The 19,111-nt window shown below is 38.4% G+C and overlaps 1 protein-coding gene across 1 annotated transcript in view; it reads right to left on the bottom strand.

The window, feature by feature from the left end:
* Positions 1-19,111, bottom strand: part of ak5 (adenylate kinase 5) — a gene marked incomplete in the record, with an annotated part of 77,585 nt that overhangs the window by 45,465 nt on the left and 13,009 nt on the right. Inside the window, 1 exon segment of the mRNA XM_035670036.1 lies at positions 4,236-4,427. Within this exon segment, the coding sequence (XP_035525929.1) occupies positions 4,236-4,427 (192 nt within the window).

The raw sequence follows: 19,111 nt of genomic DNA, 5'->3' as shown, positions 1-19,111 counted from the left end.
AAAGGCAATAAAAGTCCAAAAAAAAAAAAAAAGATAAATCGTAAACACAATGTACTTAAATTCTGTGGGATTAAACGTGCAATAAAACACCGTCTTGTTCAGCAGCTGAAAGGACAACACACGCTTCTTCTACAAGTGTCAGATGAAAGAAAAAAAACCTTCTCAACATTTCAGCGTTTCAGAGCTTTGTTTTTTTGATGTCTCAGTGCCTGTGTGATTGCAGGGATTTGACAAGCAAAAAAAAGGGGGGGGGGGAGAGTAACGCTGTGTGTCTGAGACATCGCCGTGGCTGCCTGTTGATGCAGCAGCACCACCACAAAGAAAGCAGCAACAGCAATTCACACAAGGGGACAATGCATCGATAAGCTCTCAAAATGTTCAAATCACTCGAGTGAGGACTGCAGACTTCTTTCATTCACAGCTGTGGAAGGAAAGAAAAGTCTGCCATAAACTACAGCAGAGAACAAGCTCCAATATGTATAAATGTACTACTAACTTTACTTTTACAACATATTGTATTTTTATCATAGCTATTAGCTGACTAATTAGCTAAATTATTCCTAAATCACTCTTACTAAAAGAGAAGAAAAATTAGCTAGCGTTTTGCTTACTAACTTAAGATGTGACTATATATTTATGTATATGTTGCTTTTATCTTCCAACCATCTTTAACATTTGCTTGACGAGTCTAGCACATAGCATATCTACAGACAGGTGACATCACCTTTTTTTTCAAACTGAGCCCCGCCCACGACAAACCAGAAGGACGGAAGACCTCAAACACATACAGAAATCTCTCAGGTTGAATTAAAATTGATTGATGTGAAACTTTTCCCTTAGATAAAAAAGTGATGTGGTGACATAACAGGTTACATAATGATCACATCTAATTTTATAACAAAAAGAAAACTCGCACTCATCAAACGCCTGCACTTAAGAGACAAAGTACCTAAGGACTGTTCTCTCAGTGTGTCTTAATTAAGTCTGCTCTGCTGGGAATGCAGGGAGGATGTGCAGAGATTTACAAAAGGTAGCAGGCAGCGGAAACCTTATCTCAACTCCAGTTTTACATCAGTTCAAATGCACTCTTCTAAATAACTGCACAGTACACTTCACAGTAACCTGTCAAGTAGTTAGAAGATGTTTTTGGAACAGTTTAACCACAGTGAGCTTGAGAAATTCAGCTACTGCTCTTCCAACCAGAGTCAAGATGGGCTCACATTACACCTGCTTTAACCTTAAACTCCCTGACGGCTGCCTGTTCAGGTTAGAATCAAAATTAAATTTATAAAGTACTTCATGGCTTTTTCATCTACAAAGCTACAGTATTTTATCCCCCTTTTCCTGTTTGTGCTTTTAGCTGTCCTCTATTTTAGCTGCTTGTCTTATTTTCTTCCTTTTATTGTTTTCCTATCTCTTTGTTTTTATATTGTGAGGCGCTTTGTAATCTTTGTTGGGAAAAGCGCTTTGTGTAAAGTTTATTATTGTTATAATTTTTCATCTCAAGCTTTTCTTTTGTGTGTCTTTTGTCTGTTTGTGCTTGATTTTTTAAATTTTTTCCATGGAACAAAAGAAATACAAAAAATAAATAAATATATTTTCTACAGCCTCATCTACATCAACATTTTGGTTCAGTTATCACAGCAACCACCATAGTTGGGCCTTAGCATCTCTTGAACTTCATATAAAAGCTCCAGGTTTCCACATTTTGTTAAAATTAGCAGTCTTGGAGTGAATTAGACAAGTCGGCTCCAGAGAAATATGCTCAACTATTATCGTATACCAACCAGAGATCTTACAGGAAATCCATTGAGGACTCTATAGAGCATGAATATAGATATCAATGTTACAGTTATTGTACTGTGAAATGTCTGTGGGAGCATGGCTTTTACTAACAAATTAACTGTGAAACCTTGATAACTTCATCTCAGGGAAATAAATACATTTCTGTTAACAGCCAAGATACTGATAAATAATGTATAACGCTGTTGATGGTGGACGCTTTTCACTTTTCTCACCAGTTTTGTTTTGTTTGGAGGTGTTGTTATTCGTCCATATTTTTTCTAGTTAGATAATAATATCAAAATATAATTTTTCACTGGTTTCAGACTCTAAAATGTGAATTATTTTCTGCTTTTCTTAGTTTCCTATGATAGTAAACTGAATTTCTTGGGATTTTGGACTGTTCCTCAGAAAAAGCAAGACATTTGGAGACAGCATCTCAGGCTTTTTTCTGACATTTTATGGACCAAACAATGAATTCCTTAATTGAGAATATAAAAGTCTAATAATCTTTAATAAAATATTTACTAATGTTGTCTGAACACACAAGAGCTTTGCTTAAAATGGCAACATTATGATTTAACTCAGAAACTGTCTAATCAGAAATACCAGTAAAGAAGAGTACAAATTATACTCTGTATGTTGTGCATGCTGGAAACCTTAACAGGCTAAGCTTTTACAGAAAATAGATGGATGGACGAATGAATGTACAACAGAAAAAAAAAGATTGCAAATATATAACGTATACAGAAGCAAGATTCATGAAGGTTCAAGCACGGACGCCAGGGAGCCAGACGAGAATGCAATAAGTAGAATATGAAAAGACAATATTCCAAAAGAAATTGGAAAAAATAATAAAATACAGACACAGATTTAATTCCAATTCGTCTGGAGTCCCAGAGTCGTTAAGTGTTGTTTGCTTCACAGCATCAGCCACAGAGGGCTAAAGACAGGGAGCGAGCACTGACACATAAACTACAGGCTCTGACTTCTGGAGGGCGTCGGATTGCATTTTCTTCTTTCTAGCATTAACGTGAAAGCCACTAGAGATTTTTACAAGCATTTGATTTTAAGATGCCCCCCAGACAACAATCTAAAAGTATGTAAACAGAATCTCTTTCCACAGTGATACGGTGGAGGAGTTATTCGGTATTACTTCTGCTAGGAAGGATGATTTAGGAAGACGATGCTGCGCTGAGACTCAGACAGATCAATAAGACTCCCACTGGAAGAGTGGGCAGCCGTTTCCTGTTGGCTGCAGGAGCCAATAGCTCTATTAGCACCTGCCTCACACATGCCAATGGTAACTCAATGCCCCTCTGCAACAAACCACACAATCTAATGTAGATCCCAGTGGTCTCCAATTAACACTTGTGTCTCTATTCCAGCAGCAACAGTCTGCATTTCACCTCCCAAACAACCAGAAGCCTCCTTGACTTTGTCTGCGTACTCCTTCTGGAGTTAGGAATAACATTTTGGTTATTTTAACATGATTACTATTCATCCAAGCAAATCTAACATACTGTTAATACTTAACGATAACGATTCGACAAAACTGCAGATTATCATCACCGATTGCCAGAATTTTTGACAGATTTTCAGTGTTTTCCAGTATGGTTAAGGGTAGGGAAAGAATGCAGTAATGGCATGAAAACCCTTAATTTATGGTTAAGGTTACTAAATAAGGTTCTGAAAAGGTAAAGCTTATGTTTAAAAACAACTGCGACACTGATGCATGTTCATGTAACTGTAATTACCAGTTTATATCTCAAATGTACCATTCAACCTCACTCTGCCAGCAGTATCAATATCAGTGGACTGGGAGTTTATAATTCACATTTTTTAACTTAAAACTTAGAATTATATCTTATAAAGCTACTGTAGAAACATTTCATTTTCAACATGGCAGACTTTGTGAAAGACAAAACAAAAACACAACCAATATGTTCAGGTCATTATACACTAATCAAAACATACCTATGAATATTATATTCCATTTCTGCCATATTCTGCAAGTAAGCCCTCCTAAATCTTAAACACTGGACCTCTAATGTGTAGGCCTAGTCCTTTATAGACCTTGCACAGTATTGTTTACACATGACCAACTCATTTAAAGCATGTTCAACCTACTGATGACTGATACCCACTCACAGCTCAAATTACACTGCCTTTGTTGGCAAATAATTTGTTTGCTCTGCAATATTGTTGACTTTCTAACATGCTAACGTTTGTGTTACTTGTTCTAGTTTGTTAGTGTTTACCATAAGACTGATTCACTCATCCACTGACGTAAACACGCACACCCTTACTTCCTGTCTCGTTACATGACAAACACGTTACTTCCTGTGTTGGCACTTTCCACTGAATTTAAATCATGCACTGCAGAATCATTCAATATGAATATAATACTAGGGCTAATACTGTATACACACACACAACTCCACACCCCTTACCGTAACAATAAGGCCCCTCTCCTGGAAATATTTGACCAGAGGAATGGTGTTTTGTTTGAAGTTGGTCAGGCGGCGGTCGATGGCCTTGGGGTTGTCGTCCGGTCGTCCCTGCTGCTCGGCTCGTTTCTGCAGCCTCTCCTTCAAACGGTGGTTGGTGCAGGCCAGGAACACCACCAGGTCAGGAGTGCAGATCTGCCAGGAGAGAGAAGACGTGTGAAACATTACAGCCAAAGCTATACCACTCTGATTACCTTTCATTCATATGTGATGCTCACGATGTGACCCTGAGGAAGCTGAGTCTCAGAGCTGCAAACCGGGGAACCAGAGGACCAACTCAGGGTCAGTCTCATTTTTAAATTCGATGAACTTGGGTCAAAATGTCAAAACTGCAGTTCACACAAGAATAAAGACTTTACTTTGAGTAAGGTCTGAAGAGATTGGATGTATTTTATATTATCTTTTTTTTTTAGAGCAGTTTTTGAATTTTGAAGTCTGAATTTCACTGGATTGAATCAGTACTGTGAAGATTTAAGATTGTAGCCATGAAAATAGCCTGCAGCTGCTCTACTGTTGATGCAATTTTAATACAGGTGCGATTATGAGTCAGAAAGGATGATACTGTACTTTCGCAAGAGGAGATAAAAACATTACCTGCCACACATTGACAGATTTTCTTTGTTTTAGACTACTTGCTGTGATTATAGATGATCACAGGAAACTATTTAAAAGTGAGTTTCTTTTTTATGTGAGTAACAGCAAATGACATTTTATGTGCGATCACACATGTAATCTCTTCTGTAACTGTGACGTTAGTCTTCTATTTAGAGATCAGACGTGAAGAGGAGCTAGTTATGAAGCACAATTTGACAGCTCAAGACGCAGCATTCCCTCATGTCATCCGTTTGTGTGAACAATGCCGTCTTTATTGCTACGGCTGACAGAACCATAAAGCTTTAGCTTCGTGTTGTGTTCTACTTCCTGCTCTGGCTACACATACTTCATTTTAAATTGCTGGTCTTAAACTATTAAGACTGTTAATGTATGCAGATGTTTAAAGCTGAATATTTATTTTTGCCACTTGGAGCAAGCTGAACAAGCTGTAAACACAACAATATATTAGCATTCATTTAGAGTTGTGTTTTTGGCCACCTCTCTCATATTCATTGTCTGTTTTGGTCTCTACCACCTCCTGAGGGAAATATCTGGCTCATTAGCAGCTAAATGCTCCTCTGTGTTCACCAGCTAGTTGCTGAATGTGTCGGCCTGCTGTTTGGTGCTGAGCAGGTAGTGTACAGTGTGTTTTTAGAGCTTTTCTTTGCTAAAATCAGCTGCCTTCTGCTTGGGGAAACAATTCTGATGAGAACGGTGAGATTTAAAGGTCCAGTGTGCAGGATTTAGTGGCATCTAGTGGTGTATTTGCACATTGCAGCTCACTCGCTTTACCCTCCCCTTCCAAGCACAAAGGAGAAACTATGGTGGCCGTAATCTGGATGAAAAACGCGAACATCCCTATGTAGAGCCAGTGTTTGGCTACTGTAGAAACATGGCGGTTCTGTGGCGTCTGTAGATATAAACAAATCATTCTAAGGTAACGAAAGCATGTGATTATACACTAATGAAGATATAGTTATGAATATTATTTTCCATTTCTGCCAATAGATCCTCCTAAATGTTACATACTGCACCACTCCATCAAGCTCAGGGGAAATGCACAATCAGGTGATAATAATCTCTCACTACGAGCAACTCCCTTCACAATACACATAGTCATTTAACCATTGTTGATATACCAATATCAATAAGTTCAGCAAAAGATAATATGCAATTGAGCATTTGTTTTCTGTGCTGAACCTCATTAGAAAAGCTTTATTAGATGTTGACAAAATCTTTTTCTTGGTATGACAAGAGGCTCTGAAACCTCTCACTTATGCACATGAGTGGGACTGTCTTAGTGATAGACCAATTAACCTTTGTCTCACCAGGCTGATAAACAAAAAATGCAGACACATCTGCAGGAAGCTTTGTCAGTGTAGCTGCCGTGGAACAATGTTAACTCGGGAATGTGGTGAAAATTTTCAAGCCCTGTACTATTACTCATGCATCCTGCTGTAAACATATGTCTGAATTTCTTGTAGATATAATAGCATATATACATTACTTTTTTTTGTTTTGATATCAACATTATATATCAGCTATCGGCAGCCCTGCTCTCTAATATCGGCATCAGACACTGAAAAACCTAGAATAGTCGACCACTAGACCGTATGCATTATTACTTGGGAAGCATAAACTAATAGGAATTTCAATTACTGTGAGCCCATTAACAATCAAGTTCTGAGAAAAGTGATCTCGTCTCAGCTCAAATGACTGCAATCTGGAGATGATGTAATACCTACACCAGGCCAGCATTGACTGTTGCCAAGATATAATAGCAAGCAAATAAACAGTAGTTCTAATTTAAAGGAAGCGGTCAGACAAAAGCACTGACTAAGGCCTGAGTGATAAAGATTTAATTTGTGACACTCCAATGAGCTTAAGTGCTTCTGTTTTACAAAGTCCAATACACAAAGACATTCCTTAGTAACCAATGAGTATGTAAACTGAACAGGCTGACGTGTGTGCTGGGTATTTAAAGATCAGTGAAGGATGCTGTTAACTAACGCAAAGCAGCATCAAGAGGACATAACCTAGTTTCTATGGTTCTGACCTCTTCAGGTGAGCCACTTCCAGTTGTTTCATGAAGCGGGCAGAGTGTTAAATACTCATCTTGAGCCTCACAGCTGTGTTCACCCAGCTCACCACCACCAGGAACTTTCCTCTATAAAAAGCGGTTTATTACTATTCATACTCTGCTGTTTGTTTTCCTACTTTGTTAGATGAGATGCACATGATGAACACTCCAGAGTCTGCATTTGATCTGGCACGTTGCCAGAGCTAAAAATAGCTCCAGTGGTGTTGTTTATTGAGGCGCACGCCATTCCGGCAACGGGACTCAGTTTTAAGTCTTGCAAATCAAAGTTTCCGTTTCCATGGTGACCACATTTGTGGCCTGTGAGGTTGTACCGCTCATGTGGAGCAGCAATCATATATGGCAGTGGTTTTGTAATGAAAAAGCATGGTTAGATTTATCATCATTAAAATGTCTCCGAGAAATGTATTATCACATAAGAGCATCTATTTTCAAAAACAGCCGGAGGTTCTGTCAACGATAGTATCTCTCTTGCTTAAAGGCAGAGGTAGGCTTCCTCTCTAACACACGCACACACAGTCATAAAAAGGTGCATAAGCAGCCAGATGTTGACCTAACCGCTGTGCCAAACACGACAGCTAATACCCTTTTAGAAATGTTCCACTAAATGTGCTCGATCAAAGAAGAAAAAACACGAGAGTTGAACCGACAGCAGAAATTCAAGCAGTGAAATTATGAAATGTGGCTTCCTGTTATGCTGCAGAGGAAGGTTGACATCCTTTATGAAGCAAAATATACTGTCACTTACAGAATACAGCCTTCAGCATTTGAGGATCTGACACATTCATGCATACAGTGTATTTGTCTTGGCTGAACCATCAAGTTTTGTATGTTTTGGTAAATTGGACCTTGTTGAAGAAAATTGTTTTAAAAACAGCCGTTTAAACTTTAGTTACTCATACTTTCCTGAAATTGTTTTTTATTCATGCTGGTTAAGGCTACCGTACATGGAGAAACAGCTGATTACGGGCATCAGTCCAGATTACCGTTTCCTTTAGTTAATTTAGTTCTATGCATGCGGAGCTGCTGACTATCAGACGTCTCCATCTGTCTCCATAAACCGGAGCACTCTGGGGTCGTTTCCTCTCTATCCGCTGTCCAGCAGTTCTCATGGAGAACAACAGAGTCTTCATTTTCAGACGTCTCAGGGAGGTTTGAATGGCATTAATCTTACTTGTCCAAACAAATGGAACTAAAGCAAACACATCATTTAAATAAATTTCACCAAACGTTCTTGGGCCCAGTGGACAGGCAGCTGGGTTCAGTGTAGGGCTGTAACAGTTAATTATCAATTCATCAGCAGATTATTTCCTCAGTTAATTTGGTTTATAAAATGTGAATTGTGAAAACTGCCTATCACAATTTCCTGAAGCCCATCTTGATGAAGACTTTCTGTACTGTAACATAAGACAAAGAAAAGCAGCACATTCTTAGTATTAAGAAGCATGAACTATAGGTATTTAAAGAAAAATGACTTAAAGAACCAGTGTGTAGGATTTAGTGGCATCTAGAGGTGAAGTTGCAGATTACAACTAACTGAACACTGCACGTATCTATATTTGACATCCTGGCAATGAGGACAGGCTGTGAAGTGTAGGAGTCTAAGGTGGGTCCATCTACAGCCAGTGTTTGGTTTGTACATTTAGGGCTACCGTAGAAACATGGCGGCCTTCGTAGAAGAGGACCTGCTTCATATGTAGATATAAACAGCTCATTCTAATAAAAACACAAGGATTCTCATTTTCAGGTGATTATACACTAATGAATATTATATTGCATTTCTGCCAATAGATCATTATAAATGTTACACTCTGGACCTTCAAACAATGAATCAATTACCAAAAAAGCAGCAGATTTACTTTCTTGTGACTGACTAATTAAATATTTGGCTGATCATTTCAGCTCCAATTCAGTGTTACTTTACAAGGAAATCTTCACAGAAAAAGAAATTAGTGAAAACCTTTTTTTTCTCTTTTGGTAAAACATGACAGGTTTGTAAGCTTGCTGAAAGAGGAATTACATAACATTACTGTCTCTGCAACGTCCCCTTAAGCCTCCAGAAGTCTCCCAGGAGGAGGTGGATGAAGCCATGTGCACTTGCAATATACAGTAATTAATAATTCTTAAAGCATACTGTTAAATTTCTGATGTTAGAGAGGAATGTGCAGAGAGAACATACTGCATTACAGTGGCTGCTACTCTGTTTTGCTGTTTGGCTGTTTTTTGTTATAAACTTGATGGATTTAATACAAGATGACAGCTACAAGCAACAAACTGATTAATGACCTGTCACAACCTCTGGCATTGTCTCACAACTATACCCATTATAAATTACTGTCTTGATTTTTGTGTTGATTGATCAGTTAACCATTTAGTCTTTAAAATGTCACAAAATGAAAAGTGGAAATTACTTGTTTTGTTCGACTAACAAAGACTCCAAAACCCAAATGTATTTAATTTACAGAGAAAAGCAGCAAATCCTCACATTTGAGTGACAGTAACCAGTGCATGTTTGGCATTTTTCCTCAATTTCATTTGTGTGATTGACCAATTACTGAAATTGACAGATGTGTGTGCTCTGGATTTAAACACCCACACAGGAAGATTGGCAGGGATGAATAGATAGACTGACACCTCCAGAGTCGATAAGATAGGAGGTGGAAATGCTGCAGGGGAGGATGAAGGTACAGACAGTCTCTCCGGGCAGCTTTAAAGAGGAGCAGGATGGTTGTGGCGGCCCACAGGAGCTGCTCATAAATGGCCGCTGTGATGTTGTAAAGGGCAAAGTAGCAGCATGGGGTGAAGGGGAAACTAATGAAAATTGATGCTGCGGGTCCCCAGAGGATCCCTCGGTTGGCCCCAGAGCTCTCGCTGCGATGGGAAATATGGCATCCAAAATAAAGCACTGGAGCTTCCTGAATATAAACTACATGAGGCTAAAAACAGTGTTGAGTCTATTTGAAAGTCATTTAGAAAGTCAGTGAATCAGTCTATCAAACTTAATCCTTTGACAGTCTCTGCAAATATTTTGTGGACTGAAGATGCTTAGAGGGAATTTGTTTGTTTGTGCTTATTAATTTAAGCTTGACCACTTTGCTTGACTTGGACTCAAACCTCTATGGACTGCAGAGAAGTCCTGGTCTTGGACTTGACAAATGTAGTCTTGACTACAGCACTGATTCCATTGTATATAAGGTGTTGCTGTCATGTTTTACAGCCTGCAGTGTAATCAAATACAAAACCTCCCACAAAGAGCAGCCTGCTGACACATCAGAAATAACTGTCTTCTGTCCTCATTATGCGAGTATAGTTGCGCAGCTACTATACGCAGCTGTCTAACCACACTTTCAGTAAAGGTGGAAGACAGCAGTTGGCCTTTGACGTCTTTACTGGAATCAATTGTGAAACTGTGTAAACAGTACTTGACATAACACTTAAATATACAATAAAGATACAAATCATATATTTAAGTAACGCTTAACTAATGCACAACTCATGCTGATTTAGATTTAATGCATGAATTCCTGTTCCTGTCACTATGACTTTTTGTGATCAGTTCCCACTTAATAGATCATCAGTTAAGGAATTCACAGTTACTTCATACATATTTCTCTCAGAATAGACCTAATGGTATTTCTGAGACATTTACAGCATAGTGGGTGAAGTAATCATATTATATTTGTCATTTGCCATGCATTAGTTTAGCATTACTTAAATATTTATTATTATAAAGTTATCTGACAACAAACCAATCAAAAAAAATATGAGATACTTTAAACAATAGTTACACCAAAGTTATTGTAACAATGAATTAAGCTAGTGAGAAGGACACTGGAGTTATAAAAGTATAGACTGACAGTGAGATTACATTACACTGTATCTCAGGGGACATATTTCATAGAGTAGAAGCTACACTGATAATGAAATATATCAATAAATTAGGTCTCTACTGGATTACTGTGTTGTAAAATGGCTGCAATTAATGAAACTATAATTATGCTGTGGGGCAGAGAAAACTGTTTTATCATTAGTGAGTATAAATCTGTGACATTACCCTAGGGGCAATTTAATTGTTAGATTTACTTTGAAATCTAAATCTATTTTAATAATGCATAAATCACAACATTGATCAAAACTAGGCTTTGTTTCCATGTAAACATCTTAATAATATCAAAACCCGGATAGAAGTGTGCACAGTACACACACTATACCAGCACTAATTCCCTTTCCAGGAATCCAAACTCCTGTAACTTCACCTTCAGATAAAGTTTCCAGACTTGCTATGACTTTGTAGCTGAGTGTGCTACTTTCTATCCCTTTCCGTCTGTCTCAGGCCTTCATCTTTAATCACAGCGGCGTTTCTTTCACCGTCTCAGCCTTCCTTCTTTTTGTTAAGCTCCTCTCTTGGCCTGGATCCAGCTGCCAAGAGTCCCAGTTTTAAGTGTTGTGCTGCTGCTAATGATTAAGAGCAGGGGTTTGAGTTGTGTCTTCAGCAGCCCCAGTGGGACGTTTAATGGCAGCATGACAGGTTAGCTTGAAAAAAGACTATCCAGCTGTTTTAGTAGGTCATATTCAGGTGTGGCTGTTTACTACCTGTCCAGTAGAAATTACACTGGTTTGTAGAGTATAGTTTGATAATCTTCCAATCTTTTCAAAGCAAAAACACCAAAAAATGCTTGTTACTGATACTTGATTGTCAATATTTCCTGCTTATGTAGTATGTCTACGACTGAATATCTCTGGGTTTTAAATGTTTGTTCAGACAAAACAGCTATATATCATTACTTCGGGCGCTGGAAATGTTATTTTGGGAACAGTTTTCTGACATTTTACGCACCAAATGATTAACTGATTTAACAAAAAAGCCTCTGGGAGATTCAACAATACTTCCCATAACTATCAAATCTAAATATGTACTGTTCTTGCACTTTCATCAGCTTCTCCGTGTTTAACCTTCATTTTGGATACAGAACCATGCAACATTTATACCCGATGCTTAGAGGTGTGTATATATAATCACAGTGATTACAGTAATCACATAGTACTTGTTTCTGACTGACTAAACACCATCACTTCCCAAATCCTTACACTTCGTTTACGTAACGTATTTTCTGTCCCTACCAAGAAAACCACCAAGGCAGCTCATTTGACATTAACAGGTGTAGATAACATGGGTTTGCATGAGATTAAATTTTGTCTTGATGACAGTTAATTGGATGAACTTGCAATGTCGGCAATAAGACAGATTTAACTGTCAGACTAAAACTGGATGCTGAAAGGACACACAGAGATGTTCCTTAGCAACTAGGCACTATTCCATTTTTTTTATAAAAGACTGAAATTAATTCGTCAAAAAACAAACTTTCTTTTTTTTCCCCATTCTACGTAAAAAAACAACAACAAATGCTACAAAACCCTCAAGGTCCTTCTTTAACCAAACATAAAGGCAGTACTGAAATGAATAAAATCCTCTCATGCCTGCACTATGTAGCTACAACCAGAAGGTGATTAGCTTAGCTCAGCGTAACAACTAGAAGCAAGGGGACAAAAGCTAGTCTAGATATTTCCAAAGTTTAAAATACATACAAAATGAATACTCTGACCAGCACCTCTGAAAATGAATGTATTCAGATAAAGCAAACAAGATACAACATGTTAATTAGTGAGTTTTATAGCTGCAGGTTGGCGTTTGAACTTTGTAGGAGAACTGGGCTTGATGCTTTTTGAGAAAACCTTAAGTAGGGTACTCAATGTTGTAGAGTAGTGTCTGCAGGTATTATTTTCAGGCTGCACACAACACCAACTATATTCACCAATGAGGAGAGGCCAAACCCAGGGGAAAAAGTTATTCAAAGCAGTTTTGGCCCCACTGACTGCCTAATAAAGCTCATTGCTCTGAGCGTATGGTAACTGAATGTGACTTGGTTGAGTGTATCAAAACTATTATCAACTCTTCTTTCGTCTGGATTGTGGTGGTTGGACAGTAACAGCACAATGTTACAATATTTTAGGAAGACAATCAGCCTGAAATAATAAACGTGAGGGTTACAGAAAGGATTTCTGGACTAACACTAACTAAACAAGTGGTCTAATCCTGGATAACACAAGGCCTCTGCACCTCATTTGTCAAAGCATACCAATGTTATTTTCTCTCTTAGCCCCTGAGCTGCACACAAGGCCCCTTTAATATCCAGTTGTCACTTAATTCTATTGTAAATCTCAGGGCTGCTGCATCTGTGCATTATTGGCTGAGCAGTCATCAGCTCCCGTCCAATCATCAATGACTATATGAGCTGTTTTTGAGCGGTTGCCTGGATACGGTTATAAACACAACTGCATACATGTGTTATCTGTGCCATTTCATCTACAGCGAACTTCCTCTGGACCTTATCCGACCCCAGGGCCCCATTAGCACACTGTCATCAACCTTTATAGCAATCCTTTTATGCAACAATTTAAACAGCATTGTGACAATAAAAAATCTATCCAGCCGAATCAAGTTTCTCTGGTTATCTTTTACGAAATGTAATTTACAAAATTACAAGATAAGAGATGGGACAACATTTTAATTATGAGACTTTCAGGCTCTTTGAATGTGGAAATGCCTGTTAGTGAGTTAGTCACTAACTGTTCATTTTCTTCCATTTACAACCTCAACTCATGTGGGGAGACACCAAGGGAAGGTATCTTTATTTATCACATCTAATCTGCTCCCTGTTTGAAACAGCTGGAATTGCTCATAATAACCATAGTAATAGTTAAATTGTGAGCTATATCAATAAGGGGGGAGTGCATGATTGTGTGGGTATTGTCTGGTTAGAAACCCCTCTCTCTGTACACGAGCCAGCCACATCTCTCATCTTGTTTCTTTGTTGGTTTCCTCATGCAGCTCTCAGACAAGGAACATGTACTAAGTGGAATCTGCTGTCAGGCGAGGTGGACCAGGAGACAGCAGCAAAAACATTACAAGCTCTCATTATGCCGAGACTTGGCCTCTTCCCCAAAAGAGGGAGAGAATGTACAATTACTGGAGAGATAAGAGACTATAACAAAGACGTGAGGGAGGGTTAGCCGTCCACCGTGGTTAGTGTGATGTGCCCAAGAATCCATACGCAATGCCTGTAACGGTTTGCTGTGCAATAGATCAGGTATGCCTGGAGGATTCAGTAGAAGGCTATTTCTAATTAAAAATGCATGATCTAAAAGAAATAATAAATAAAGGAAAAGAGGATTCTTTAAAGTAGGTATCTATTCATGTATATGTTAAAGGTTTTAACATATACATGTTAAAGTAATATTTATAAAATGTAAGGCTTAGTACCATCCCATTATTGTTGTTAAAAAATCAACAACGTTTGTCATAATACATAAATTAGTATCATGGATTACATTAGCAGGTGCCTGGTGAAGTCATTATGCAAGCTAACATTAGTCACCTAACATATCCACTGCTAAAAGCTTTTATGGTAACAGTTTTAACCCCCCAAAATTATAGGCTACCCTGAAGTTTTTTTCAATTTGGAGAGGAAAAGCCTCTTTAAGAGCATTTTTCCTCATGGGTCACTGATGAAGCTCTCAATTCTGACTTACACTATTACAGTAAATAAATATGCATAAAGAAAACAGCATTTAATTGTAGGGTGTAAATACATCTCCCTCATATCTGCAGGGGACGATTCTGACGTAATTGTTTCGACCATGACTCAAAATATGACTCATCCTGATTTATTAATTCACAGTAATATTTATAAAATGTAAAATGCAAAGTCAACAAGACAATTAAAGACTGCAACAACTGAAAGCAAATTTTAAAAATTTTCTTGATGAATCACACTGCCTACAGTGTGCATGTTCATTTATTATGTGTCCATGTATGCACCCATACAACTTCACTCAACAATTACATTAAAACATTAAAATAAACCTCACTGCATGGGACACAATGGAATAATTTATATGTAATGCAAAGCTCTGGTACTAAAAACTGAGTTGGTATCTTGCCATAACTAAATGCATGCAACAGCAGACAGATTGAATTCTCTCTGATTGTGTTAATGCTTCCAAGTGTGCGAATGTGTAAACATATGTTTGTGTGTGTATACCTTTGCTTATGTGTGTGTGTTTGAACCACACTCAGTATTTGGTGTGAAATAAGGAATAAGAAACACAATAAGAGAGACAGAGATTGCTTTTTGCGCCACTGGTTAACATAACCGACTGGAGCAGATGGACTCTATACAGCCGATTGATTGCCCATGGTTGCCTACATTAACAAGCCATTTACATGTATTAACTGGAAAGATGACGAGATAAAGAACAGCACCATCTTTTGCTAACGTTACCTCCAGAAGAGCCCCATCTGGTTTACCCTTCAGGAGCCCAAAAACGCGCATTTAATCACCATTCAGAGCCAACAGGGAGCCACAGTTTGTAGACTGTAATGCTGTTTGATATTTACATTCATGTTCTACTTCAGTGCTTCCTTAAGCGACACATTAACAAAACGCATGGCCTTCGATGGCTACACTTGCTGCAGAAGGGGTCGAACAAGCTCTGTGCAGCAACCTTGGCAGAGTGGCTATAAATAGAAGTGCAGGTTATGTTATGTCCAGAGGTGCAGAAAACTTTTTTACACACTGACGGACACACATGGATAAATATTATTCCCTCCAGGAGTTTTGCAAGTACAACCAATTCCCTAGAATATTTTTTTCCAGGATTACCCGTCACTGCATTTCTTTGCATAAAAATAACTCAAACCAGAAACGTGAAATGAGGTTGTCCTGTGGCTATGTGGATCTTCAATTTAACCCTTTTTAAACTGACGTAAACTGAACCATATCTAATATAATATTCAAAACTAAGCATTCAATTTATTGAGCTTGTGGGCAGTGCCACACGGCGAGGTAGGAAGCATTAAGTTTAACCTCACAGGCTTAAGTCAGGGAAAAGGGGTAGACTTCTAAGTTCCACATCTTTGGTAATTAACTGCACATGCTAACAGAAAGAAACATTCCTATATTTCTAAACTCATTTAGACTCATCAAAACCAAACTAAAGTCATCAAACAACACAAGTCAGTGCGATCCAGGAGGGACTATATGAACAAATTCCAGAATTTTACTCGCACTAATCAGTGATGTGATATTAAGCAAACTAAATAACAAACCTTTTATAATCCATTTTTATGGCCATGTTCTTTTCTTGAAGAGTATCCTTGTAAATTATGAAAAAACCCCTGTAATTTGTCAAAATATTCAGCTCTTTCTCGAATATTAATCCTGTCCAAACAGGACTTGAGACTCTGATGTTCTCCCACGTTCCCTGTAACGCAGCTAAAATTACCCGATTAGAAGGTCAGGATTTACTCGCACAGAAGCAGATGGACCCATTCCCCAAGCACTCTAAAAGTCATTGAGTGCTCATTTAAAAGTTGATAAATGTTAAGTAAGTCTAAATGTGATAAAAGGGATCAATCCTTCTAAAAGCAATCGACCTTTGTGTCACATAATCGGCCACTCAATTGTAAAGGATACATTTCCATTAGGGGGCTCCAGTTTAGGCAAAAACGATGCTATACAATATCATAGCTTCTGTGTTGTTAGAATAACATTTTTATAAGGGCCTTTTATCATTTATTGTCCTTGCATTGCTCATTGATATTGACATTGATGTTTTCAGTGGGTTTTGTGACTTTTCATAGAAAATGGCTTCTAAAAATGCACTCTTGTTCTGTCTTAGGAAACTGGCAGGTAGCACTTTATTGATCCCCATGAAATGGATCAGCTTATCCAGAATGGCAGCTGCCAGGTGTTCAAGGACACTTCAGTAGGACGGATGCTTGACAACACAAAGACAGTGAGCCAGTCTGCCAGTCAAAGTCCTTTGCTCAATGTGCCACTACTGGTTCATTTCAGGAACATTGAGCAGTCACTGGGCAGCAAAATGGAAAGACAGTGTTTCATTTGGCATTATGAGCACAAACGGTGTGAGTTCAAGGTCAGTGCTGACTGCAGTGATAAAATATTACACTCTCCAGACGAGATCAAACAGCCAACCATGACGCTGCAAACACACAGACTGGTTTATATCAACATTTCAGATGCAAATGAAATGTCTGATTGATAACGCCACAAAGTCTCTGTCCATGTAAAAATAAAACATTAATACAAAAATACCATCAGTCTGAACTTTTGAAAGCTTGGCCTCTGAAACATCACTGTAGGCTGCAGAGCCTGTTGTTAAGAGTTTGCTCTAGGGATCCAAATGGGGAAATTTATGTTGCTGAACTACAACTGAACTAAAAGCACCTCTGCAGTTAGTTATATCTGTTATAGTGAAACTCTAATGTGAAACTTTTTCTTCATATAAGTTCTGATAAATTAGATAATAATGAAATTACACCATTCCTCATTATGTCAACGACACCCAAGGGGTCCTCAAGAGTGTTCTAGGGGTTTTAATTTAAAGTCCAACAAAGCTTATGCTAGCAATACCACCCCATATTTTGTAATGTGGGACGAGCCAAGCTCCAAGGAAATGTACTGGGCTAATTTAACATTGTGGCCAGACCGTGTTATTAAAACATACATGATGCACAGCCGTTCAAAAAAACTTTTATTACTTACATTATGAAAGACGCAGCTGTGAAATGGTAAATACATTTTTTGGAACATCAAAACCCTGGCAAATGACTCGTTTAACGAACAGAATTTGATCCCTTGGGCTGATAACATTTGGAAAGTGCCGCATGAATAAATAATTTGATCCACATTCAAGTTAGTGGAGGGATAAACCAGAAGTTAGCTGGCTCTGTTAGCGGAAGTCTCTGGTGTTCATGCATTCATCATTTGATGATGCATTCATCATTCATCGTTCATCATGCATTTATGCGCAGTATGCATTCATCCGGGTAATTTCTGTGCAGTGGGAAGTGAATTTTTTGGCTTCATGCGCCCATGAGCAACTTTCATAGCGAAGAACGGATCCCCGCCTCCAACACTCCAGTTCTCCTTTATACAACAACAATAGGGATAAATACAACAGGTGTGGTGTGCAGCATCTGCTGACCCACAGGCCTTAAGCTTATATGTTCTTTCCACAAACATGATGTGTTCATGCTCTTGTGAAATATGATAAAGTATGCACAATAGCTGTCATCATAATATACATTTCCCTACACACAACATGAAGAGAATTCAAATTTCAGTTCAACTGGCACGGATGCAAAACAGATGCAGAAATATTATAATTACTTAAAATTTTAATTTGTCATGGTTGGGAGATCACTTAGTTGAGGGGCAAAACTTTTCAGATTAACTTATAAAACTGATTAAATATTTACAACTTGTAAAATAGTCTAAATGCCCCGACTGTGACCCCTAGACGCTGTGCAGCATCTGATATCAAACACACCAAACCCTGGCGGTGTGACTCACCACAGAGCAACCAAAGCTGCCACCCTTCGATCTCACGCTATTGGAGATAAAACCTGAGGTATAGCAGCTCCAGTGTGTGGTGTGCGACCAACTCATTTACATATTTGGCTTGTAGCAGGTGCCACTTGAATGACTCTTTGTGTGTGTTGGACAGACTGATAAGAACCTTGACTGTGTCTACATCAAAAAATAACCACAGTGACTCTGAAAGTTGTCTGGATGCCAAAAGAAAAATGTCATGTGTTCCAGCTGGTCACAGGTTGAAACATCTGTACTGTAGTGAATAGGGAGATAAACAGTAGTTTGATGTCCAATATAGTTAGGAATCTCTATTCCAGATGCTATCATTAGATTACAAAAATATTATGCATCCTTTGCATGTCACACCCTTTGTCCTTATCCTTTACTTAGGGTGGTGTCCCTCTTTCTGTACTGAGACTGTTTGCTTGTGAAAGCCAGCTGCTACATATGCTGTTGAACATATTACGTGTCTAAATGACACATTAACGGTGGTTGTTATCACATAAAACAACAATTATAGCCCCGATGTTTTGGTTTGCAGTGTCTACTTTAAATTTGAACTGAAGAAAATATCAAAATACTGAAATATTTAAGAATGTATGGAAGCTGGGCGGCCGGTTAGCTCAGTGGGTAGAGCTGGCAACCCATGTACCAAGGCTGAGTCCTTG

This window comes from Morone saxatilis, unplaced genomic scaffold (genome assembly GCF_004916995.1).
Source record: "Morone saxatilis isolate NCDOM2014 unplaced genomic scaffold, NCSU_SB_2.0 Contig23, whole genome shotgun sequence".
Classification (NCBI taxonomy): domain Eukaryota; kingdom Metazoa; phylum Chordata; class Actinopteri; family Moronidae; genus Morone; species Morone saxatilis.
The sequence above is the reverse complement of the archived record's forward strand: the minus strand, read 5'-3'. Positions and strand labels throughout refer to the sequence as shown.